Source organism: Dermacentor albipictus, chromosome 2 (genome assembly GCF_038994185.2).
Source record: "Dermacentor albipictus isolate Rhodes 1998 colony chromosome 2, USDA_Dalb.pri_finalv2, whole genome shotgun sequence".
NCBI classification, from domain to species: Eukaryota; Metazoa; Arthropoda; class Arachnida; order Ixodida; family Ixodidae; genus Dermacentor; species Dermacentor albipictus.
Genome location: NC_091822.1, coordinates 65,050,426 through 65,077,243, shown reverse-complemented (window position 1 = coordinate 65,077,243; position 26,818 = coordinate 65,050,426). Strand labels below are relative to the sequence as shown.

General features: G+C 48.8%; 1 protein-coding gene across 5 annotated transcripts in view; it reads right to left on the bottom strand.

Annotated features, from left to right (window-relative positions):
- The window catches only part of LOC135903233 (uncharacterized), a 41,071-nt gene that overhangs the window by 2,601 nt on the left and 11,652 nt on the right, over positions 1–26,818 (bottom strand). Inside the window, exons 3-5 of one of the 5 annotated variants that reach the window (XR_011512040.1) lie at positions 24,364–24,733; positions 23,186–23,348; positions 19,618–20,792 (exon numbers count right to left, since the gene is read on the bottom strand). Coding sequence is in view for 1 of the 5 variants with exons in the window: in XM_070533652.1 (XP_070389753.1) it covers positions 8,346–9,131 (786 nt within the window). In the remaining 4 variants the exon portion in view is untranslated. Of the gene's footprint in view, positions 1–8,345; positions 9,170–18,010; positions 20,793–23,185; positions 23,349–24,363; positions 24,734–26,818 lie in introns of those variants that run through there. The other 4 variants (XM_070533652.1, XR_011512038.1, XR_011512039.1 and 1 more) reach the window with 4 other exon arrangements.

Genomic DNA, 26,818 nt, shown 5'->3' with positions numbered 1-26,818 from the left:
TTCGATGAGTCCTTCGCACACTTCTCAGTATCTATTTATCCACCCATCTGTCTATGTATGCAACTGTATTCCCGCCAACTTAGAGCCTAAAGGGTAGAGCATCGGACTGCTGTGTTTAGGCAACGCCACCTAGATAGCAAAGGCCTGTACACTCCTATCCATGACGTCATGCTACTTTGCCCGACTGCCATACACTCAATTAGCCCCGAGAACGAACACGAGCGGCGCTGCGAGCGCCGCTCGCGTGACGTCAGGGCACGGACTCGCGCCTGTCGTCTGCTACAGTTCGGGCGTTGTCCGGGCGCTTTCTGCGGTATTTTCGTTTGTTCACCCTCGTTCTCTCTGCTTGTATACTTATGGTGGTCGTCTCAAATATATTTTTCTTAGACAACAATGCAGCTCTCGAAGGCAACGCTACAGTGCCAGCCGAAGCGACGCAGACCAGCCCATTGCGGGTTTTTCATACGCGGATAGACAATCGCAAAAGCATAGCCTATAGGAATCCAGTTATGATACCATACCTGACGCGGTGCAACAAGTATGTCACAAAGCTGGCTATATATGACTTCTACAGCGGTTACGTTGATTTTATTCCGCTAAAACAGGTTTGCTCACGACGAGTAGTTCATGGTATAATATCGAATTTTTGCATTTCCTCACAGAAACGCTCGGCAGTAGCACGGTGACTTAACTAATACTGGAGCTTAGATTCTACACGCCTCACTTGCTTCTTTAACTGCTTGTCAACATTAGGCGGTTCTTCACGTGTTTATTTTTTTTAAGCGGCGGAAATTTGAAGTTAAGGTAATGAAGGCTTACAGCTATTTACAGAGTACAAATAGGAATGTACCAACATATATTCCCTTTTCCGTGCTACACGTTCAACTCACCTCTTTAGAGCGCGTTTGTTAATGATTAATAATGCATGTTATGTTCCTCTTTTTTTGTCTATGTTACCAAGTGTATATCATTTATTTATTTCAATGCCGCAATGTGTTTTGCATTGTTATCGTGGAAATATTTCACTGTGCTTTCATAACTGCAATGTTTTATGGCCACTATATAAATGTAATTTATATGGCGCTTGATGTGTTACCCCATGCAGCCATATTGTACCTAAGAGGGTGAGATTACCTCAAGCCGCGTCTGTGCGGCTTTTTTCCCTCATCCACCTCCATTTACCACTCCTCTGTACATGTGTGTGTGTAAATGGAAATTAATAAATCAAATTAAATCAAACTCACTTGAGAAATTTACTGGTGCTTGTTGCTTGAGGAATATACATGACGAATCTGTTTGGCAAACTGACACAGGCTGCTCGGCCCAATTTTTTTAGTGAAGTATACCACATATGTGGGACCACATAGTATATACCAGCTATGTGGGACCACATAGCTGCAGCCACAAAGCAGTCGAAGCGTCAATGACTAGTAGTATGGGACATATTGAAGATATCGAAATTCCCCCTGTGGAGGGTCAGAAATCAAGTGAAAGTATATGCAAGGCTTGTAGTGCTTTCTTTATGAATGTTTGCGATTGGATTGGAGCAAACTTAACTTAGCCTGCAAGGTTCTCTTTTAAGTACCGACGAAGCGAATAGTTATCCGTTTGTGTAATTAAATAACGCTGGATCGAGACATGGTGAGACAAAAGGTGCTTGAATTTTCCTTTTGTAGGCAATCTAAGCTGCGTATTAGTAGCTCGAGAATACTTTAGCCATTCCAGTTGGCACTGTAAAAAAATGCTTTATTGTTTTAATTCGAAGTTGAAGTGAACTGATGGGTTTCGCGAACATAGCGTGCCTCGCCATACGGACAGTCGATTGCTACCGTTACGTGATCAGGGGTGTGCCATATTGTCGATAAAGGCTACTGAGGGCCGCTATGATACATTCCATCACTTTCAATTGAGTGGCTGTCGATCTAAACAACGAAACTTTTCTCTCAGGTGATTGCTACTATGGTGTTTGTGAATTAACTATGTAAATACTCTACATGACACGCCGTCGTGTTAGCAGCCATGAGCAAATCGTTTTTTGGAGGCCTGTTTCAGAGGCGGATGAAAGTAGCAGCAAACATTTTCATAAGAAATGCGCGCCTAACTATTTTTTTACGCATTAATGAATGGCCATATTTGAATAGAACAACACACCAGAGTAATAGGAATCATGATGACAGCTTCGCTGGGCAGTGTCTTTCTAACATCGGATAACATGTTGACGCCTATTACCAAATTTTTCTTCCACGTAAAATGCAATACATCTCATAGCTAAATACTAAAGGAATGTTAAGTGTTTAGCGAAGCATCATACACAACTTCGCGCGTTGAATTTGCAGATATTCTTTTTTTAGTCAAAATTTACCGATAGACACGGCGCATATATGCATTGCAAAAACTTGTAGACCCCTTTAACGCTACTTAGCTTGCGATATCCAAGTCGCAAAGTTTCTCGACTCACACGCTTTTGAAGAAGAAACTGTGGTTAAGGTATTGCAGCTGAAAGAAGCCGACTTATTCTTCAATACGTACGGCTCGAGCCACCTATTACCCTAAGCATACACGAAGGGAACGAGCGCGCGCGGCAGCCGAGCGAGCCGGAGCGAGCGGCGTCCTGGCCGTGACGTCACTCGCGAGAGGGCGCCATTCCTCTTTCTCGGGGCTAATAGGGACGCTCTCGAACAAGCCACGGTGATATTGAATTCAGCGCTTTCGTCACGCTAGCCTTGGCAACGGGAATCTCAAGCCAGGTAGCATGACGCCAATAATCGGAGTGAACAGGCCCGTGCTATCTATGTGCTGTTGGATGAGGGAACCGGGTCTGAAACCAAATGCCGGACCAACTTGGGTTGCTGCGTATGTGCCACAGATTATGTACCGCTCTCCTATGAAAAAAGATCCTTTAGCATTTGTGTAGTGTTATGCGGAGTTGAACCTGTGTCCAATATATTGCTACGGGGTAGTATTCCCAATGACGAAGAGCCGAGCAGGACGAAGACGAAGACGACGATTGGAAGCTAGCGCGGGCCGTTGCCTCTTGGTCAACTGCGGCGTATTGCCTTGTAAATATACTTGTAAATAGCTTTTCTTCGGTGTCTTCCTACGTAACATATTTGGTGGAGGTGGACGTTCCCTGTACCTCGTCACGGAGCTTCGCAGTGGACGGTACGTCGAGCCTACCTTCATGGCTCCCGGCGACGCCAACCCGACTCCTCCGGCTCCGACACCTGCTGCAACTTCGACGACATACATCACCCTCTCCGCTCCCCGTGATCCTGGCGTATTCTCGGCAAAAGATGGGGAAGACGTCGAGGACTGGATCAGCCTTTACGAACACGTCAACCGCAATAACCGGTGGGACCCAACTATCATGCTCGCCAACGTCGTCTTTTACCTCGGTGGCACACCTCGAGTTTGGTATCGGACGCACGAAGATGAGCTAACCAGTTGGGATTCGCTTAAGCAAAAGCTTCGAGACTTGTTCGGCAACCCCTACGGTCACCAACTTGCCGCGCAGAAGGCGCTTTCCGGTCGTGTGCAGACGTCAACGGAGCCCTATGTCACGTACATTCAGGACATCTTGGCTCTATGCCGCAAAGTTGACGCACACATGACTGAGTCAGACAAGGTTTCCCACATCCTCAAAGGCATTGCCGATGACGCCTTCAACTTGCTCGTGTTTAACAACGTCGCGACGGTGGATGCAGTTATAAAAGAGTGCCGCCGCCTGGAATTCGCTAAAAGCCGACGTATCGACCAACAGCTTGCCCGTCTGCCCAACACCCCAGCGACATCTTCCTGTGCCGACGCTCCTCGTCCCACCAACACTGGCGATGTTACCAGGATTGTAAGGCGTGAGATCGAGGCCGCCTATCCGGCTGCGTTCGACTCCAGCCCCTCCAATGCACCTGCAGTCACTGTTTACCTGATCCAGGCAGTTGTCCGCCAGGAGTTCGCCAACATGGGTATTCACACCATCTGCTCGGCCCATCGCCCTGATCCCCACCCGGCATCTTCGATTCCACCTCGTCCCGCACCTTCTTACCCACCACGTTTCCGCAACCCCTCTGAATGGCGCACTGCAGACGACAAGCCAATTTGTTTTCACTGCCATCGAATTGGGCACATTTCTCGGCACTGCCGCAGTCGCTGGAGTTCCCTGAACCAGTCTACATATACTGCCTACTCTCGCCCCCCAGGTGGCCTTTCTCGTCCCTATGCTGCCCGCTCAGATAATGCCGCCACCGATTCTCCTGCGCCGAACCGCCCCTATTCTCGTTCGCCTTCGCCCCAACGACGACAATCTCGCTCTCCCCAGCCCCGTCGTTCCTATTCGCCGACTCCCTTCGGACGCCGCTCCCAGCCGGAAAACTAGACGATGCAGCGCCTCGAGGTGACGCTGCATTGCTCCCTACGCCGCCAAATCCTCTCCTGACGTTGCCCACTCATCTGAACCTTCTTGACGTGAAAGTAGACGGTGTTCCTGTATCAGCTCTCATAGACACTGGGGCGCATTTGTCGGTGATGAGCGCGGATCTTCGTAACCGGCTGAGGAAAATAATCACGCCCACCACGACGCCTGTTGTCCGTGTCGCCGATGGCGTAACAGCCCCCGTAATTGGTATGTGTGCCGCCCGCGTCTCCTTCGCCGATCGCTCCACTACCGTGCTATTCACAGTCATCGCTCACTGTCCCCACGACATCATCCTCGGCCTCGACTTCCTCTCCGCACATTCTGCTCTCATCGATTGCTCCGCCAGTACTCTCCGCCTCGACCTGCCTGTTCTGGATCCCGCTGACCAACACCTTCCTCGCCTCCGTTCCGTCGACTTCGTTCGCTTGCCACCTTCGGCACTGACTTACGTAGACTTCGTGTCATCCCCACCAGTGCCCGACGGTCACTACATCGCGGCTCCTATGCAAGACGTCCTCCTTACACACGGGATCACACTCCCTCATACTATTTTATCTATTACGGCGAATTGCGTCTGCCTGCCAGTGGTCAATTTTGCCTTGACGACACAAGTGCTGCCACGCGGGATGTCTCTGGCCCAACTTTGCTCATTCGAGGATCACTCTGTAGCATCGATTTCAGTAGACGACAATTCAACCGATCCTCCTCTAGCATCGCAGTCGGCAACTTGTACCATCGCCAACTTACAGAAAATGATTGCACCTGACATGCCGTCCGAGCACGCTCGTGCGCTCTACCGCGTTCTGATTTCCTACCAAGATATTTTTGACTTTAACGATCGTCCTTTGGCCCAAACAACAGCTGTTAAACATCGCATTAATACCGGAGATGCCCCTCCTATTCATCGCCGCCCGTATGGAGTATCACCGGCTGAGCGTCAAGTGATTCACACCGAAGTTCGCAAAATGCTTGACAAGAGCATTATTGAACCGTCATGTAGTCCATGGGCGTCACCGGTTGTGCTGGTAAAAAAGAAGGATGGCTCATGGCGCTTTTGGGTGGATTATCGGCACCTTAACAGGGTTACCAAAAAGGACGTGTATCCCCTACCTCGGATTGATGACGCCCTTGACTGCCTCCACGGTGCTCGCTATTTCTCCTCTATTGACCTTCGCTCCGGCTATTGGCAGATTGCCGTGGACGATCTCGACCGCGAGAAGACTGCCTTTGTAACACCCGACGGTCTTTATCAATTCAAGGTGATGCCGTTTGGCCTATGTAACGCTCCTGCCACTTTTGAACGCATGATGGACTCCCTTCTTCACGGTTTCAAATGGTCCACGTGCCTGTGCTACTTGGACGACGTTATAGTATTCTCCCCAACATTCGCTACGCACCTCGAGTGCCTCTCAGCAGTCCTGGACGTTTTTCGGCGAGCCGGTCTGCAACTCAACGCATCGAAGTGCCAATTCGGCCGTCGCCAGATTACCGTCCTTGGACATCTCGTTGACGCGAACGGAGTGCAACCGGACCCAGGCAAGATCCATGCTGTTACGCACTTCCCTGTTCCGAAGTGTGTCAAGGATGTGCGCAGCTTCATCGGCCTTTGCTCGTACTTCCGCCGTTTCGTCAAAAATTTCGCGGCCATAGCACGACCACTAACCGAGCTTTTGAAAAAAGACGCCCCTTTCCAGTGGGGCGATAACGAGGCCTCTGCATTGTCGCTTCTCATCGATCTTCTCACAACGCCTCCCGTTCTGGCCCATTTCGATCCTTCTGCGCCTACCGAAGTCCGTACTGATGCCACCGGTCACGGAATTGGCGCAGTACTGGCACAACGCCAGCGTGGCCACGACCGTGTTATCGCTTACGCCAGCAGGCTCCTCTCGCCCGCGGAGCGCAACTATTCCATCACTGAGCGTGAGTGTCTGGCCCTAGTTTGGGCGGTTGCGAAGTTCCGCCCATACTTATATGGCCGACCCTTTTCCGTTATCACAGACCATCACGCGCTTTGTTGGTTATGCTCATTGAAAGACCCTTCAGGAAGACTTGGTCGCTGGGCCTTACGCCTCCAAGAATATTCGTTCTCTGTCACCTACAAATCTGGCCGACTACACAAGGACGCTGACTGCCTGTCTCGCTACCCGGTAGACGAGCCTGACGACGCCGACAGTAGTACCGCCGACGGCATTTTCTCTGTGTCTGCCTTCGCTAACATCGCCGATGAGCAGTACCGAGACCTATCGCTGCGAGTACTCATCGAGCGTCTGCGCTCTACACCTACCGACGCATCCGTTCGCCGATATGTCCTCCAGGGCGGCATTCTGTACCGAAGGAGCTTCCTCCCTGATGGTCCTGATCTTCTTCTTGTCGTGCCAAAACATCTACGACAGACTGTGCTCCTTCAGATGCATGACGCACCCACTGCAGGACATCTTGGCGTAACCCGCACGTACGACCGCGTCCGCCGCCGCTTCTATTGGCCTGGTCTTGCTCGCTCCGTCCGACGCTATGTTGCTGCCTGTGATCCCTGCCAGCGTCGGAAAACGCCTCAGGGGCTACCTTCCGGTCATCTCCAGCCGATCACCGTCCCAGTGGAACCGTTTTTTCGTGTTGGATTAGACCTCCTTGGTCCCTTTCCCACGTCATCCTCTGAGAACAAATGGGTAGCCGTCGCAACTGATTACGCCACCCGATACGCTATCACGCGGGCTCTACCTACCAGTTGCGCCACTGACGTCGCGGACTTTCTCTTGCGTGACATTATCTTAGTGCATGGCGCCCCGCGACAGCTGCTTACTGACCGTGGTCGTAACTTCCTCTCGAAAGTTATCGCCGACATTGTGCGTTCCTGCTCTATTCAACACAAGCTGACTACCTCATACCATCCTCAAACCAATGGCCTCACAGAGCGCTTAAACCGTACTCTTACCGACATGCTGTCCAAGTACGTTTCGAAGGACCACCACGACTGGGACGTTGCCCTTCCTTACGTCACCTTTGCTTACAATTCTTCCCGGCACGACACCGCCGGATTTTCTCCATTTTATCTACTCTACGGTCGCGAACCGACCTTGCCCCTTGACACGGTACTTCCTCCTGCTGCGACCTCAACAAGCGAGTATGCGAGCGACGCCATGGCCCTCGCCGATCATGCACGCCAGCTTGCCCGTGCTCGACTGACGGACTCGCAAACCACGCAGCAACGTCGGTACAACGCCCGCCACCGTGACGTCCAGTTTTCGCCTGGTGCACTCGTGCTCCTGTGGTCGCCCTGTCGTCACGTTGGACTTTCCGAAAAGCTCCTTTCGCGATACACAGGGCCCTACCGCGTGCTGCGCCAGGTGACGCCTGTGACTTATGAAATTGCTCCTGTGAGCTCAACCTCGTCATCTACTCTGGCGTCTAGTGATGTCGTGCACGTTAGTAGGCTCAAGAGCTACTACACTGCTTCAGAGTCCAGCCTTTAGTCGCTCCGGGACGGCGCTTTTGCCGCCGGGGGTAGTGCTACGGGGTAGTATTCCCAATGACGAAGAGCCGAGCAGGACGAAGACGACGATTGGAAGCTAGCGCGGGCCGTTGCCTCTTGGTCAACTGCGGCGTATTGCCTTGTAAATATACTTGTAAATAGCTTTTCTTCGGTGTCTTCCTACGTAACAATATTGAGGTAATCTTTTATGAATAGGCTTGCACATGCTTCGCACGTGGATTTTATAGCGGCACCGCTCGATCACCTAGCGTGTCCAGAGGGAAGTGCTAGAGAGCAGCTTGGCTGCATATAAGCCTTATGACGCGTTTCAGCAGTCGCAATAAGGCGTGTTGCTACATTTGTTTCATGTTAATCACATTAACGCCAACGTTCATCGTGAGAGGTGTTCTGTCGAATTTTCTTTAATGGGACGTGAGGCTGCAACGCGTCCACACGCAAGCTCACCGCGAGGAACTTTCCCCAGCCTTCTATGGCTTCTGGCGTCGTCAGGCGCTCTTCCCTTGCCTGGAGGACGTGCACCAGGCACTGGCCCATCACTTCGAAGTGGTGCGGCTTGACGCCCTTGCGGCGAAGGTGTTCGGTTGCGTTGCGGCGCACCAGAACCTCTAAGGCGGCCGGATCCCCGAGGCTCTCCACCATGGAGATCACGTGGTAGCCGATGGAGCAGCCGTGGGCACGGAATATCGGGTCGTCTTTGAGCTGGGTCACGCTCTTGCCGCGGAAGTTGCGAAACATCGGCAGGTACTCGGGATGCTTGGCTAACAAGGACAGGAAGACGAGCGGGCCGTACTCGCGGTTGTGGCTGGTGAAGCTACGCCATGTTGCCTGGACCAGCTTCTTCTGGTGCTCGGTAAGGCCCGTCATCTCGTCCGGTATCTCGCCGGTCTTGCGTTGCGCGTTACCCATGGCTGCTTCGTTCTCGCGCCCGAGGCTGACCAGCAGGACTAGACGGTGGACGTACGGCATGAGCTGGAGGCCTGTCTGCTGCTCCCTCGGAATAGCGCTGGTTCGTTCCGGGTGACCGGGTATGGGAGAGGGCGCGCTACTCGTGCTTCTGTGCACGCCACCCAGAGCGAGAGCGACGATGATGATGATCATGATCCCTGGCAATGACACGTGCCCACAGCTGGAAATGGGCCAAGTAGCGGTTGATAGAGTGGTTTTGACCGTCTTATTGGATGGGTACGACCATGGTGATAATGATAATGATGCCCTTAAAAGCGACGGCATGTTCTGTCTGCGGGATTATCCATGAGCCGGGCTGCTTTCTGAAATGAAATAAAGGAATTAACTTGAAAAGTGTAACCCAAGTATAACGTAACAGAAGTGTAACTCTGGGCCAGCATTAGAATGGATTGTATTTTTCCAGTGTCCCAGCGTTGGCTTAGAACTGGTACCAATTTCTGCGCAATTGGGCCATGCACGGACCATTGCTGGTGTACTGCATGGGATGTGCATGTTCCTATACTTCGCGCATACCACTTGGCCTTCCTTCTTATTCTTGAATATCGAAGAACCGCAGTGCACGAATTCGGGAAACGAAATTGGCCGGATAGGTTAACTTGAAGACGCTGATATTATTCGCTTTGACAACTTCCGTAATAGACTGCTTGTAGAAGTTCTTCTTGCCAATTATTTTATGAAAATGTTACACGCAAGGGTAATCCCGCTCTCGTGCAACGATACTGTCACATGAAATGAAGATTTTTTAATAATTTATTTGCTTCATTTCAATGTAGCCTGTTAATGACGCATGCACAGCGTATACAATGACGGAAACATGTCTCTAAGCTGCGTGCACAGCGTAAACAATGATTAGCTTCTTGCTTTGCTTTCATCAAAAGATGTCGTACTTCTTCATTCAAGCTAATTCCCAGTGAACCGGTGTTACACCAAAAAGCACGAATACAGTGCTATGAACATGGGAACCAAGTCATTTAAAATGCCAGAATTTCATTAAAAAGAAAAAAGTCACAGGCCTACGTGGCACACGCAGCCTAAGCTGGAGAAGCGGCTACATAGGACCTCTGTTTTCGGCACTAGGCACTACAGGTATTTGCGGCGAAGGACGTTGACAAATGGATTAAATTCTGTGAACACCCCAGTGCTAGTAACAGGTGTGACCCAACGATTATGCTCGCCATGTCATCTTTTATCTCGGCAGCACCCCACCCGTGTGGCACCAAACGCATGACGACGAGATAATCAATTAAGACAGCTTCAAAGAAAAGCTACGGGAACTGTCCGACGACCCCATTGGCCGCAAGGATCCTGTGAAAAAAGCTCTTGCCTCTCGGGTTCAGACACCTACAGAGCTGTACGATTCGTACAACCTCGACGTCTTGGCTCTATGCCGCAAAGCTGACGATACTATGTCTGAAGCAGAAAAGTGGCACATGTGCTAAAAGGCACTGCCGACGACGCTTTCAATTTGCTTGTTCACGGCAACGTCTCGACTGTCGACGCCATTATAAAGGGATGCGGTCGTCTTGAACAAGCTAAGAGTCGCCGTATCACACACCACATCACGCGGCTACCGAACACTGCTGCCACGTCGACATGTGAGGGTCGACTGCGTCAGACCACCACCTGTGACGACGTCACCCGTATTTTTCGCCGCGAGCTCGAGGCCGCCTGTTCGCCACCTTTCTCCGCGACGCCTCCCGATCCGCCCGCCCGCCCGCAAGCACGATTGTGATAATTCAGGCCGTCAACAGACAGGAATTTGAGAACATGGGTCTGAACTCTGTGTGTTCAACGTCTCAACCCAGCGTTCCCCAGATCTCAAGCGGCACTCCTCGTTCCCGGCAGTCCTTTTCTGCCACATCTCGCCGCAACCCGTCGGAATGGCGTACCCCTGATGACAGGCCGATCTGCTTCCACTGCTGTCGCATCGGCCACGTCGCTCGTCACTGCCGCAACCGATGGCCGCCACCGCCTCGGACATACGCCACCGCTTATTCTCGCACCTTTCGACCTTCTGTTCCATATGCCACCCACCATGAACCCACTGCCCCTGATGCACCCTCTCCGAAACTTCGCTACAGCCGCTCGCCCTCACGTCGACGCCATCAGTCTCGTTCACCCCAGCCCCGTCGCTTCTCTTCGCCGCCTATCGCCTCCCGGATCCAGCCGGAAAACTAGGCACTGCGTCTTCTGGAGGTGATGCTGCGTTGTCGACCCTGCCCTCAAATCCTCCGCTCACGTTAGCTGCGAACGAAAACCTTGACGTTGACGTTGACAGCTATCCTGTCCCTGCACTCATCGATACAGGCGCACATCTTTCTATAATGAGTGATGCCTTCCGACGACTGAAAAGGCTCCTCAGCCCAGCGTCGGCACGCGTCGTCCGCGTAGCGGGTGGTGGTACTGTGCCTATCGTCGGCCTGTGTCAGCGACGTGTCAGCATCGCCGGCTGCCAAACTCCTGTTCTCTTCACGTTGATTGCTCATTGCCCCCACGACCTAATTCTCGGCCTCGAATTTCTCTCCGCGCATTCTGCTCTCATTGACTGCTCTGCCAGTTCCATTCGCCTTGAGTTGCCAATTCTCGCAGAACCTTCTGACACACCCCAGCGCCCCTTACGCCCCGCCAGCTTTCTTCGCGTGCCGCCAAATTCAATAGCCTATATTGAACTGTTGTCTTCCCCACCAGTTCCTCATGGCCAGTACCTCGTCACTCCTCTGCCCCACATTCCACTACAGGAAGACGTTACCGTGCCTCACAGTATACTTACTATTACTGCGAACCGCAATCGCATGTCTATCTTTTAATTTGGATTGGCAAAGCAAATTCTACCGCAAGCGTTTTGCCTTGCCAACGTTGATAGTCTTGGTGACCATCACATGGCAGCGTTATGAACCGATGGTGCTTGCGAGCTTAGGAGTTCCCTCGCGTCAGCCTCGGACGCGGATCCCAAATGAAGAAAGTGTTTGCGACGGACCTGTCCAAGGCGCTGGCTGAAGACGTTTGCCAAGTATTATCGTCCTACCGAGATATTTCCGACTTCGACGATCGGCCTTTAGGTCAGACGCTCGCGGTCAAGCATAGGATTCTCACTGGCGATGCTACGCCTATTCACCGACGACCGTATCGAGTTTCTGCGTCGGAACGCCGAGTAATTTAAAGTGAAGTGAACAAAATGGAATATAAAAACATCATTCAGCCTTTTTGGAGCCCCTGGGCGTCACCTGTTGTGTTGGTTAAGAAGAAGGATGGCACATGGCGATTCTTTGTAGACTACCGTCATCTGAACAACATTACTAAGAAGGACGTCTACCCGCTCCCGCGTATAGACGACGCCCTTGACTGCGTCCACGGTTCCAGCTATTTCTCTTCTATTATCTTCGTTCTAGATACTGGGAAATGGCTGTTGACGATATGGACAGAGAAAAAATCGCGTTCATCACACCTGATAGCTTATACCAATTTAACGTAATGCAATTTGGATTATGCAACGCCCTGCCACCTTTGAGCGTATGATGGACTCCTTGCTCCAAGGTTTCAAACGGTCTACATGTCTCTGCTACCTCGACGACGTCATCATCTTCTCGCCAACGTTCGACACTCACCTTGAGCGTCTAACAACTATACTTGATGTATTTCGCGAGGCGAAGCTGGAGCCTAACTCATCCAAATGTCGTTTTGGCCACCACCAAATTGCTCTTCTGGGCCATCTCGTTGACGCTTCCAGAGTAGAGCCTTATCGCGAAAAAAACTTTCCTGTTCCGAAGACAGTCGCACACGTTTGAAGTTTTGTAGGGCTATGCTCGTGCTTTCGTCATTTTGTTCAAGATTTTGCGTCAATTGCTAGACTCCTAACTAATCTTTTGAAGAATGGCGTACAATTCTGGTGGGGTACTTCAGAAGCCGCCGCTTTCTCTCGTCTTGTCATTCTCACTTCACCACCCTATCTCGCCCACTTCGACCCTGATGCCCCTACAGAATTGCGTACAGATTTCAGCGGTCATGGCGTAGGTGCCGTGTTAGCCCAGCGTCAGCGTATATAGCCATGATCGCGTTATTGCTTATGCGAGCCGCCTCCCAGCACCATTGGAACGCAACTATTCCATTACGGAACGAGAATGCCTTGCTGTTGTCTGGGTGGCTGCGAAGTTCCGTCCTTACCTTTACGGTCGCCCTTTTTCCGTACCGCATTTCGATGGGGGCGAAATGCGTTAACACCCGTGTACTTAGATTTAGGTGCACGTTAAAGAACCCCAGGTGGTCGAAATTGCCGGATTCCCCCACTACGGCGTGCCTCATAATCAGAAAGTGGTTTTGGCACGTAAAGCCCCATAATTTAATTAAAATATTTTTACGTAGTCATTGACCATCATGCTCTCTGCTGGCTCTCATCGCTAAAAGATCCTGCAGGCCGGCTTGGTCGATGGGCGTTGAGGCTAAAGAATTTTCAGATTCCGTGGTGTACAAGTGTGGCCGCCTGCACTAAGACGCTGACAGCTTATCACGTTACCCTGTTGGTGACTCTGACTCTTTCAATATTGCCAGTGCCGATTGCGTATTCTCAGTATCACAGATGCTTCATTTCGCCGACGAGCAACGTCGTGACACCTACATCAGAGCACTCATCGACCATGTTGAACACTCTACGGCCAATGCTACTCTACGCCTCTTCGTCCTCCGCGACGGTACTCTGTACCTTCGTAACCGTCATGCGGACGGCTCTGAGTTCCTGCTTGCAATACCTAAACACCTCTGCTCAACTATTCAAAAAGAGCTTCACGACGCACCAACAGCAGGACACCTCGGCGTATCTGGAACCTATGACAGTGTACGTCGCCGTTTTTTCTGGCCGGGCCTTGCCCGTTCCGTATGACGTCACGTCGCCGCTTGTGAACTTTTCCAACGACGCAAGAACTCTTCCCAGCTCCCCACTGGTTGCCTGCAGCCGCTCGACATCCCTGCGGAGCCCTTCAATCGTGTCGGCTTAGACCTTCTTGGCCCGTTTCCGGAATCTACACCAGGAAACAAGGAGGTTGCAGTCGCGGCGGACTGCGCGACCCGCTACGCCGTAACCCGCGCTCTTCCTACCAGTTGCGCAACTGATGTTGCGGACTTCCTCCTACACAGTGGCGTAGCCAGAAATTGCGCGCGGGCGAGGGGGGGGGGGGGGGGGGTGAGGCTCACATTAGAGCTTCGCCTCCTCCTTAAGAGGAAGCTTTAGCTCGGGTGCTCCTATCCAAATACATGTAGAAAGTGAATTCGTTTTTCTCGGCAACCACGGCACCAATTTTGACCAGGTTTCTTGCATTTAGAAGCAAAACTTAAATTCTACTGACTTATGGTTTCTATTTCTTTATTTAGGTTGTCGATTTTTAATTAAAAATTGGCAAAAATTGCAAACTTTCAGAAAACGAAACTATCACGTTTAAAACTAAGTAACTCAACAATTAAAAATAATACCGCATTTCTGTGAATCGCATGTTATAGTACATCTACAGCGGACAAAATTGATATGTTACAGAAGAATCTCAAAAAACTTAGTATTATCAAAATACGGCTTTTGCTGAACCATTGGACACCACGTAACCAATCCACGTAAGATACAAATTGACATACCAAATTTGTCCGCTTTGACTCTTATAATAGATGCCTTTTGAACAACCACCATATCTGTTGTTGATGCATAGCTATTCGTTTGTAAACGTTGTGCTTCTATTTTTTTTCGCACTTTCGTTTTTTTTCAAAATATTTTAAACAAAATTCAGGCCCTAAATCGAAATTTCGCTTCCAACAGATACTAGAATTTATCTTTCTCTCTGAAATGCAATAAATTTCATTAAAAGCGATCCAGGGGTTATCTCAGAAAAGAGTTTCTGCGTTTTACATGTATTCCAATAGGCCGCGTCGGAGTTGGGCCCGAGCTAAAGCTTCCCCTTAAGCAATTTGTGGAGGGATCAAATACATGAATAATAACTGCATTGCCATTGCCAAAAATGCTGCAAACGAATTCTTGAATGCTAGGCACTGTCAAAACAAGTAGTGCCTTTGGGCCCTGAAAGTACCCTAAATAAATAAATAAATAAATAAATAAATAAATAAATAAATAAATAAATGTATTTTTTAAATAAAAAGATATACTCGTATGTGCCAAAAATTGTGCCCAAAATAACTGATATCAATACTTATTAAGTAGACAAAAACATGGAAGCAAAGAAAATATCACATGATCTTTAGAACTATATCAGTTCGAAACCAACAAAGCAGTTCATGCCGCTGATATGAAAATGTAAAGGCCACTGAATGAACAAGTTGAGGACAAATATGTTAATGAAACTTTCTCATTCAAGAACCTCGTTTACATTTTTGTACATATATAATGGCGAAGGAACCATCTCTATGACGCTGTCATTTGATCCAAGGTATTACGCAGGAGCAGCTGTCACCGGTCGTGTATCGTGAAATTATTGTCCCAACAGAGAGCACGCATATAAAGACGTTCTGCTACATATACGAGGGTGAGTCAAATGAAAGTGAGCCAATGCGACTATATGACAAACGGGGTACCTTATTTATATGTAGTCTCCAGGAGTATTTAGACGTTTGTCCCATTCACTAATGAGTCGGGTGGTTCCCGCCGTTTCATAAAACTCCTTTGTTGGTGCTTCCAAAAATCTGCAACTGACTCTTTCACGTCATCGTCCGACATGAATCTGTTTCGCTTGAGCTGTTTTTCATTTGTCCCAAAATGTGAAAGTCGCAAGGCGACAGGTCCCAGCTGTATGGGGAATGTTGCAGCATTTCCCACTTGAACTTTGCCAGTTTTGTATTAACCACATCAGCGACGTGGGAAAGAGCATTGTCGTAAAACAATTTAAAATATAATTATCGGGTTTTATATACGAAAACCACCTTCTGATTATCAGGCACGCCGTAGTAGAGGACTCCGGAAATTTCGACCACCTGAGTTTCTTTAACGTGCACCTAAATCTAAGTACACGGTTGCTTTCGCCTTTCGCCCCCCCCCCATCGAAATGCCGGGATCCGATTCCGCGACCTCGTGCTCAACAGCCCAACACCATAGCCACGTCGTGGAACAAGATGACCCCATTTGTCCCTTTTCCACGTCGTTTGTTAATGATTGCAACACGCAGACGATCCAATGTTTCACAATATCGGAAACGATTAATAGTCCCTCCGGCTTTAGCGAATTCTATCAGTAATGGCGCCTGATGATCGGAAAAAAGAGAGTCAACAACACCTTTCCAGTGGAAATGAGGGTTTTGCTTTCTCTGGGGGTGGTGAATTCGAATATTTCCACTGTAAGCTTTGCCGTCGTGTTTGAGGCTCGTAGTAGTGGCTCCAAGGTTTATCCCCGATCACAATTGCAGACAAGGTGTCACCCTTATTGTGATACCGCATCAGATGAGTAAAGGCAGCGCAGAACCTTCTGGCTGTGGTTCAAAATCTTCGGCATCCATTGCGCACACAAGAGCCGATAACCGAGATGTTCATGAATTATGGTGTGAAGAGAAGCGTGGCTGATTTTCGCACGCTCTGCCAGTTCATCGATGCTTATCCTCCGTTCTTGTATAATCAGCTCATCAACCTTTGCAATTGTGCCGGGGGTGATTGCATGGTGACTTTGGCCCGGTCTTGGATCGTCCTTGCAACTGTCTCGTCCTTCTTTGAACTGTCTGCTCCAACGCATCACAGTGGCCAATTAAATACAATGTTCAACGTACACGGCAGCCCTACGGTAACTAATTTCTTTTAAGGAAACACCTTTAGCTGTCAAAAACCTCACAATACCACGCTGCTCAACTTCTGCAACGTCCATTACGTCACGCAACCATGTTCAACCCAGTGTATGAGAACATTAAACTACATTTATCCTCCCACCTGCATGTCACTTTTGTAAATGGGAGATGCTTGTGTGCTACGGGCATGCCTCGCATATAATGAACCGAATCATTATTGCGCGGGCTCGGTTGGCTCACTTTCATTTCACTCGCCATCGTACAGTAAAAACGCGATGATACAGCTTGATAAAGGGCAAAAAAGTGTCACTGGAAACAAAGCTCACTGCACGTGTACACAAAATCTCGCAACAAGGTATGTAAATATATGTATAAGTCTCTAATAAATCTACGTATCTGAGCAAAAAGCCACTGTTATGATGTGTCAAACAAGGCAAATAAACATATTGCGCAATCACAGATTCACAGATCACAGAATACTAAGGCCCGCTCACCCTCCTTGTATAGCGCACGACGGAAGCCGGCGCGCTTGCTCCCCGCTTTTCTCCTTCGCGCACACAAGACTGAGCCATCATACTCGGCTCACCCATTCCACTCCCACCCTCTACACTTTCCCTCGCACATACACCATGCTGAGCGATGTTACGATGTTATCACCCTTGGACTTTATCAGAAACATGACGGCGACGGCAGGAATGCATCTGGAGTGCCCATATAATTGCTATCGCAATAATATAATAAGAGTATACGGCAACTGAAGCATCCCGTGGCCCATCACTTTCAGCAAAAGAAGAGGTAACAAAATCGAACTTTCACCACGCGACAATTCGCTGCGCCGAAACAATGCGTTTTTTTTTCTTCCTTTTGAGGGGCGGGTCCATCGAAATGAACAAACGCATAGTATGTTGGCCACAATCGAATGCCTACTTTGGGCACCTAGTGGGGCTACCGAAGGAATATCGAAGAAAATGTGAGACGCTTGGTCCACCGAGAGCCCATACGCATATTTCTTGGTATCCTACACCGGCGAGACAAGACCTTTCGGAGAAGTTGCACTCAAGCGAACACGGTGTAATCTACCAAGTCTTCACAGTGATGGCGGTGAGCGACCATTGTTTCTTTTTCTTGTCTGCTTGCAAGAAGGCGTCCAAAACTCTGCCAGGCGAAAATTCACTCGGCCAGAGAAAACCACACGCGCACCGAAGTGCGCCGCGCGGTGGTTTTGGGGCAACACAAGAAAGACGCATGCGCTCTGGCTGGCTCTCGCAGCCCGCGGTAGGGTAGCGAGAATAAAAAAAAATTGAAGAGGCTCAATGTGTCCTCGCAAATAAAAGTCAAAGTAGAAAAAATGAATGAGAACGTAGTTACCTTGGCTGGCGTAGGTGAAAAAAAAAAGATTTTTATTATGTGACATGTCGGCACAAACAGATCTTCATGCGTATTTAACGTGAGCAGCTTTTTAGAGCCTGCGGACATTTCCACCTGTTCGTATGCCCTATTTAGATCCAGCTTCGAAAAGTACCGCCCTCCCGCAAGCGCAGCTAGTATCTCATCCAGCCTAGGTAGAGGGTTCCGCTCTGCATCTCGAACAGGGTTCAACGTTGTCTTATAATCGCCGCACGCACGTAGCGTCCTGTCCTTTTTAACCGGTACAATTGGTGTGACAAACTAGCTAATGTAAACTCGCATAATGACACGCATTTCCTGTAGCTTTCGTAGCTCTTCCTCCACTTCTGAACGTAACGTGTAGGGCACGTTTTGAGCTTTCAGGAACATTGGACGGTTTTCCTTAAGAAACAAGGTAGCTTGCTCGCCTATCTTGCCGAGGGTGTCGTCAAAAATGGTGCTGTATTTGTCGAGGAGTGCTCTCAATCGCGTGCCCTTGGCATGCGTCAGGGCGCGAATCGTTGCGCAGCTTGCGTAAGCCGCACATTTCGTCCCAGTCCAGGCGAAAAGTTTCGAGCCACTCGCGTCTTAGTCGAGTTGGTCCGCCGTAGTCTACGACGTATGTACAACGGAAGGTCACCGACTTGGTCCTTGTATCGTACGGCCGCGTTGAAGACGCCACAGGTTTGGACAACTGCGTACGTTCTCAGTCGCTGTGCTATTGGTTCCAGCTTCAAAGATGGTGTAAGCTTCTTGAACTGTTGCCGTGATATCACAGACACTGTAGCACCTGTGTCTAACTCCATGCGCGAGGGTACACCATGAATTTAGACTTCGGCGCTGATGGGACACCGGGTTATTTGAGACATCATCTGGACGTTACTCGGGTCGTGGCTATGAAGAGTGCACACTTACTTCCCGGAACTTGCCGGCTTCTGTTTTGGACCACGAGAGGCACGCTGAATGTGATCCTTCTTGCCGCAGTTTGCGCACTTATCGGCGATATGCGGACAAGCGCGGGAAAAATGCTTGTCAGAGCCACAGCGATAACACTCGAAAGATCGCTTCCTTTTCGTTTGGCCTTCGGTGCCCATTTTTGCCATTTATCAGCAGCTTCTTTCGCGTACGCTACCTTAACGTTTTTCTTGGCTTCATCCAGAGCCAGTGCGCGCTCAACGGCCTTTTGGAAAGTCAGCGTTTTACCTTCTGCAATTACGTATCGCTGAATGTCGGTACGGAATAAACCGCACACAAACGTGTCTCAGAGCGATTCGTCCAAAAAGGCGCCGAATTCGCAAGTTTGAGCGAGTTTTCTGACCTCAGCTACATACTGTGCGATACGTTCATGTTGCAGCTGACATTCTCTGTGAAATTTCGCTCGCTCTCCGATCACAGACACTCTCGGAGTGAAGTGATTGCGAAGCAGTTCTGTTAGTTGGTTGAACGTCTTTTGCGTCGGCTTATCTGGCGGGGCCAGAGATTTCAAGAGGCTGTACAACTTAGGCCCAGTAATTTTTAGCAAAGCATGCACCTTGAGATCTTCGGGAACCTTGTTCACCGCAAAAGAGAAAATCGGGCGTTCTTCGTAAATGTATCCAGTCACTCACAGTTTTTTGAAGGCTTCTACTTGACCGATCTGACCGGAGGCTGCCATCTCGGAAGTTTTGCCTTGTGCCATAGGTTCGGGTGCGCCTAGCATTCCTCAGAGCGTTGCCTCGATGCTTGCTTGCTCAGCTTCAGCGCTTCTTTCCTGTGTATTGCCTTGCTCCCGCCACCGTCGTCGCCAGTTGTGATGTTCGCGGATTCAAGAAAAAAAGAAGCGATAAGAAGGCTGCGTTGTACTTTATTGGGTGGCAACTAGAATGCTGTCCGGCTGCATTCATGAAAGGGGCTCGCTTTTTTTAAGAGCCCCTGCTGACGTCACTTGGCGCGTCACTGTCTTTACAAAACTGCTGCGGCTCGTATCAGCACCCTCCCACTTTTTCCATGTTAATTAAACCACTGAAGTCGAGTGTCGAGCAACATCTTTACTTGCACAACTTTACTGAAGTAAGCTCAGGAAGATTCTGGCATCCCATGAGCCATGTATGGTAACTACGTAATAATTTTTAAAGAGGAAGGTGCAAGTGTGGGAGCAATGGTTGCCTGGAGAAAGAATACGCTGCACGGTGTTTCTGCAAATATTGAAATATGCCGAAATATTTTGTAATGACAGGCTTATCAGGAGATCCGCCCTAAGAACTATCAGAATTACAGTAAGATTGAAACATGAGTAAGGAAATCTTTCCCAATTTTCAAGCTTCCGGAGCTTTGTTTTTGCGGCGGACTTTCACGCTTTTTTTTTGTTTTGAGCTCCCGGTCGATGTCATTTATGTGCAGCATAAGCCACGCATAGTAGAACTACTGCAGCGGGTCTATGCGAGCTTTATTAGAGCAAGATATTTCTTATAGTAGACTGCTGTTTAGCTTATCTTTCAACACAGTGAACACACCGCACAACTGCGCGACCACACCAACATGCTCCGGAGAACATTTCTCCGTGTCCTTCCCTTCCTCTTGCGATAATGGAGCGTCACCTGGCACCACTGAAGGAGCTGGTAGAACTCTGCGCTCACATTATACATGAACTTCTCTAGTGCTTCTCTCGTGGTAATCTTTCGGCAGCTCTTTAACTTTGCTGACTTGCGATGCCTTTGTGTATCATTTCTCAGTCGGCTGATGAGGCCTGCGATCTCTGGTGAGCATATGTTCCACTTTTGGCTTCGCTGCAACGGTGTAGGACCTGTAAAGACAGATGCATGATCAGAACATCTTGTCAGGCTAGTTGGCAAATTTTCACGTTGTGTAAAGAAACACTACACACACGCCCACAGGACAAGCGCAGCGCCCTGTGTATGCTTGAGTGTCATGTTCCACTGTAAAGGGAATTCCATTGGCAACACCCGTGCCTTATGACATCGCTTCAGATTTATGAAGACATCATATGAAAAGCCCTTTCAATATTTAGTTTCTAGTGCATGTTACAAAAACGAAATTGATTTCGTAAAATACTTTTAATCCATGCAAGTTAGTTCTCATTATATTTGGTTGCAGGATTGCAAGTAAAAATATGCCCCCAAAATGTAATAAGCAATGTTTTAAGTTTAGTGCTGCTATGTATTCATATAACATGTTAAACTTCTTAATAGCTGGCAGCGAATACTAGGCAATCGCTTTTAGAGCTAGTTTTCTTGTTCGAGGAAAATTTTTATCCATCTTGTTAGGGATTAGATAATTTACCGTTTCATTTCATCATCATCATCAGCCTGGTTACGTCCACTGCAGGGCAAAGGCCTCTCCCATACGTCTCCAACTAGCCCGGTCATAATTTAATTGTGGCCATGTTGTCCGTGCAAACTTAACCTAATCCGCCCACCTAACTTTCTGCCGCCTTCTGCTACGCTTCCCTTCCCTTGGAATCCAGTCCGTAACCCTTATTGAGCATCGGTTATCTTCCCTCCTCATTACATGTCCTGCCCATACCCATTTCTTTTTCTTGATTTCAACTAAGACGTCATTAACACGTGTTTGTTCCCTTACCCAATCTGCTCTTTTCTTATCTCTTAACGTTACACCCATCATTCTTCTTTCCATAGCTCGTTGCGTCGTCCTCAATTTAAGTAGAACCCTTTTCGTAAGCTTCCAGGTTTCTGCCCCGTACGTGAGTATTGTAAGACACAGCTGTTATACACTTTTCTCTTCTGGGATACTGGCAACCTGCTGTTCATGATCTGAGAACGCCTGCCAAACGCACCCCAGCCCATTCTTATTCTTCTGATTATTTCAGTCTCATGATCCGGATCCGCTGTCGCTCCCTGCCCTAAGTAGATATATTCCCTTATACAACTTCTAGTGCCTCGTACTACCTATCGTAAAGTACCGTTCTCTCCCGAGTCTGTTAAACATTACTTTAGTTTTCTGCAGATTAATTTTGAGACCCACCCTTCTGCTTTGCTTCGAGCGTGCCGGAATCTTGGGAGAACGCAAACATAATCCTAATCCATAAGAAAGGGGACTCCAAAGACTTGAAAAATTATAGACCGATCAGCTTACTGTCCGTTGCCTACAAAGTATTTACTAAGGTAATTGCAAATAGAATCAGGAATACCTTAGACTTCCGTCAACCAGGCAGGATTCCGTAAAGGCTACTCAACAATAGACCATATTCACACTATCAATCAGGTGATAGAGAAATGTGCGGAATATAACCAACCCTTATATATAGCTTTCATTGATTACGAGAAAGCGTTTCATTATAGCCGAAACCTCAGCAGTCATGGAGGCATTACGGAATGAAGGTATAGACGAGCCATGTGTAAAAATACTGAAAGATGTCTAGCGGCTCCACAGCCAACGTAGGCCTCCATAAAGAAAGCAACAAAATCCCAATAAAGAAATGCGTCCGACAGGGAGATACGATCTCGCCAATGCTATTCACAGCGTGTTTCCAGATCCAATTCTTCCCAATCCTGAGACCTGAATTGGGAAGAATTGGGGATCAGAGTTAATAGAGAATACCTTAGTAACTTGCGATTCGCTTATGATATTGCCTTGCTTAGTAACTCAGGGCACCAACTGCAATGCATGCTTACTGGTCTGGACCGTTTCATTTACCTTGGCTTATTTTTTTTATGCAAGGTATCCACATAAGGAAAACTAGCTTCTAATAGTTTAAAGCTGCTGGGCAACTGAGCATTGGAATTTATGCCCCGGAACAAATTGTGCTATAAAGCGGCAGAACAAACTTAGCGTGAAGACGGCAACGCGCGGAAATAATAGGCTTCGCCGTGTCGTGTGCTGTGGCGGCAAGCGAGGCGCCGCATTTTACGAGCATGAATTCGCTCATAGCGAAAACTGTTCGGCTTTTGTTTAGTTTAGCCTATAATCGGAAACATTGCGCTCCGCCGACGAGAAAGCGAGAACTAGAAACTGACAAGTACGCGGTTTCTTGGCGTACGCGGAGCGAATTTCGCCGCGAAAGTCACATTGCACCCGGCGCCGTAGCAAACGACGAGAAAAAGACAGCGCTGACTGTGCTCATGACTCTTGCGCCGTCTTTTGTCAAGTGGTTTTTGTACGAAAATAATGAACTACAGAAGCACATATTGGCAACCGCTAATAACCTGCTTTCCTTACCTTCATCGATCAGGGACCACTCTTCCACTACAACACTCGGCGCATCCGGCACAGGGTCGGCGTACTTCATTATGCAAAATAGAAGTGAGGCGTGCAGACAGGACACAAGAGTACAGAAGTGGACAACACGAACGCCGACTATCAACTGAAGGAAGCACTGAGGCTAAAAAAGAAAGAAGACACAAAACTCATCTGCGCATGCTCAGGAATGGCAACACCACGTGTCAATCGGGTACACGTGCCGGTCTACGTGAGAGATAACTGTTAAGGCATTTAATCTCTTCCTTATGTAAAGTAATCGAAGGCTAACTCACGCACGCACTTCCACCATTATAGAAATGCCATGCCTCTACCATAAGACGCGTATCTTGATTCTTATGCCTGTACAATATCGCGCATTCATCCAACTCTGGCGTGCAGTTACAATCTCGGCAATGTAGCGAAAGATGTAGCGGCGTAGTCGCTCCCTCGGAAGTGGTCCGTGCAGAGGCCGTAGCCGTTGTACTACATCAGCCCCCATAATAGCTCCGCCGGGACTCCCCAGTTAGCTTAATTTCGCCTTTTGTCAGATCGGAAAAATGGGCAAAATACCGCGTGGTCATGATTAAAGAACAGTTAAGAGTGAAACCAAAGAGTACGAAGAAGCGACGAAAAAATTCTGCCCTTGTAGGAAAAAGTTGAAAAGTGAAGCAAACCTATGTCACCACATAGGCAACTCGAACTACTTCTTGTAAATCAAAAGGCAAACGGTGACTGCTACGTAATATAACTTTTTTTTACTTCTACCGTGTTCATGACCGTTCAAAGATGGTAATGTCACAACAAAACACTGGTCATCGGAATGCTCTCTAGCGTAACCAGTTTGTGCAGCAAGCATTCAAATAACTTCGGCAGATATAAATTGCAAGTTTTCTAGTTGTGCAAAAAAATGAAGAGCAACCGCTTAGATATACCGAAGCGAAACTTCCGTCTGCACGTCAATTTGCATCATTTGGCCCATGTGCAACTGTCAACAAGACTCTTCAGTTTCTTACAACACCGGAGAAAAATGAGCCGCACCAAACCAGAAAAGACATTCACTTGAAAACAATTGCGAAAGATCTTTCGTTTCGTGCTATAGCTGTTTTCATACGCACAGCCTTGTTTCTTCATAACGACTGCAGAAAACGTTTGTTTACCTCAGTCCGCTGGGAAACGGAGAAATTTCGCCCTGGTGTTGCTCCCCAATTTGCCACATCACACAGTCACGCAGCATGCCTTGCATTTTTTCCTCAGATTTTCAGACACACCTGGAACGTTCGCGGGCAAAGAAAGAAAGTTTTTAACTGAATGGCATATGAAAGACGCGCGCGTGCATAAAATGCGGCGCGTGCATAAATGCGGCGTGCATAAATGCTGCCCGCCGCCTCCCGGCGGTGAGGCTCCGCGGGGAGACCCCGTCGCTTCGGCAGGCAGGTCGTCCGAAGGCCCGGGCCCGCTGTCCTTCCTAGGAGTGGCCGCGCTCGCGGGACACTCCACGTACACCTTCGCGGTCACGGACAGCAAGAACTGTAGTGCCAGGGCGCAGGAGAAAAAAAAACAAAATGCAACGGGTCTCGATTTAGGTGCAGTGGTTAGCCATTCGGTGAGTGCCTTATTCTGCTGTATAGCATGAAAGTTCGATCGGTCAGCGCAGCAAATATACGCCGCTCTACAGAGACGCGCTAATCCTTTTTTTCGTTATTATCATTCTTATGGTCGTTTTGGGCGTGGGATCGAATGTTGGCGATGATGGGGGTGAAAGGCAAAACGACGTCAGTTTACTGTGCATTGGCTGCACGTGAAAGAGTCCCGGTTAATCAGAATTAATCTGAAGTCGCTAACTACGGCGTGCCTCGTATTAGAATCTTGGTTTTGGTTCGTAAAACCTAAGAAATAAATAAATAATAATCACCCTTTCAGCTATTTCTCAATCACAAGCTTTTCAGTAGATTGGATGTCCAGTTCTAAACGGCATTGCACCTAATGTAGCAAAGAGGAGGAACACTATACAATGTAAAATTTTTTACACCCTTAAAATTGAAAATGGTGTAAATGTGTCTATAACTCACACCCTTAGGGTGTCCGTTGGATAAATAACACCCAAATGATGTTCGTTATAGATCCATTTACACCCTTTCTCAATGTTAGGGTGTAAATTATTTTACAGTGTAGTGGGGCAGTATCAAGGCAATGTGTAAGAGTTGTTGTCTGGCCTAGGGAAGATTATTTAAAATTAAATCATGGGGTTTTACGTGCAAAAACCACGACCTGATTGTGAAACACGCCGTAGTGGGGAACTCCGACAATTTGGACCACCTGGGGTTCTTTAACGTGCTCCTAAATCTAAGTGCACGGGTGTTTTCGCCCCATCGAAACGCGGCTGCTGCGGCCAGGATTCGATCCCTCGACCTCGTACTTAGCAGTCCAACACCATAACCACTTAGTAACCACGGCGGGTTCCAGGGAAGACTGCCCTACATCGAATGAAGAACGAAATTATTCTAGAAGGAAGAAAGGTTGAGACCACTGGACCGGTGTAAGGGCATCGGCAATAGAAGAACCAAACACATCACGGGCCGATAGGTCACACGTAGAAACAGCGCTGAGCTCACTGGAACTAGCACAGTAATCGTCACTGGGCACGTCCATAACTTACACGTCTTCGATCCCTTCTACATTGCCAAGACATTCTCCTCGGAGCAGGAACTCAAGGTATGAAAACGGGTTGCAAACGAAAATGGTGCTGTAGCCCTGTGTGATGTCCAGTGTCACAAAAGGCAGCAGCAGAACTTTCCGATCGAGGAAGCCGTCACATGGAGACAGTAGTGCAACAGCGTCTAATATTAGGCTGCAGGACATAGGTAGGACCATTGAAGCGTTCGCAGGAACGTGGGTGTCGGCTTGGACAAGTAGCTTCCTCGAAAGCGAAGAATTGTTGGTGAGCGGCAAATCTAACAGCACCGCCATCATATGGCCCCTGATGAAGCTACTTAGAAGCAACGGGCACCTCACTTCGTGGTCGTCCGAATGCGATGAGGCCTTCACAAAGCTCCGTCGTTTGCTAACGTCTCCGCCAATTTTGCGCCATCACTACCCGACAGACCTTACCGAGGGGCACAGAGATACCAGCGGTGTTGGCCTCGGCAGTGTTCTTGCCCATCGCAAACAGAGGTTTACTGAACATGTCGTGGCTTATGCCATGACATGTTCACGCTTACGAAAGCTGAGACCAATTACACTGTGACAGAAAAAGAATACCTGGCCATCATGAGGACTCTCTCCAAGTTCAGGCCTTATTTGTACGGCCGTCCATTTGTTGTAGTCACGGAACATCATGCAGTATGTTGGCTGTCGTCCTTGAAAGATCCCTCAGGCCGTCTTGCCCGATGGGCACTTCGGCTGCAAGACTACGGTATCTGCTTGCTCTACCACAGCGGATGCCAGCACTCTGACGCCGACGCCCTCTCGCGCTCTCCCTCGTCTGACGACAATGCCAGCTGCTCACTATCCCACTTAACCGTTTCTTCGCTCGACCTTCGCACCATCGTGTCTGAGCAGCGCAAATACGACTGGATTACCGCTCTTGTAAGCTTGCTTTCTAGTTCATCAGCC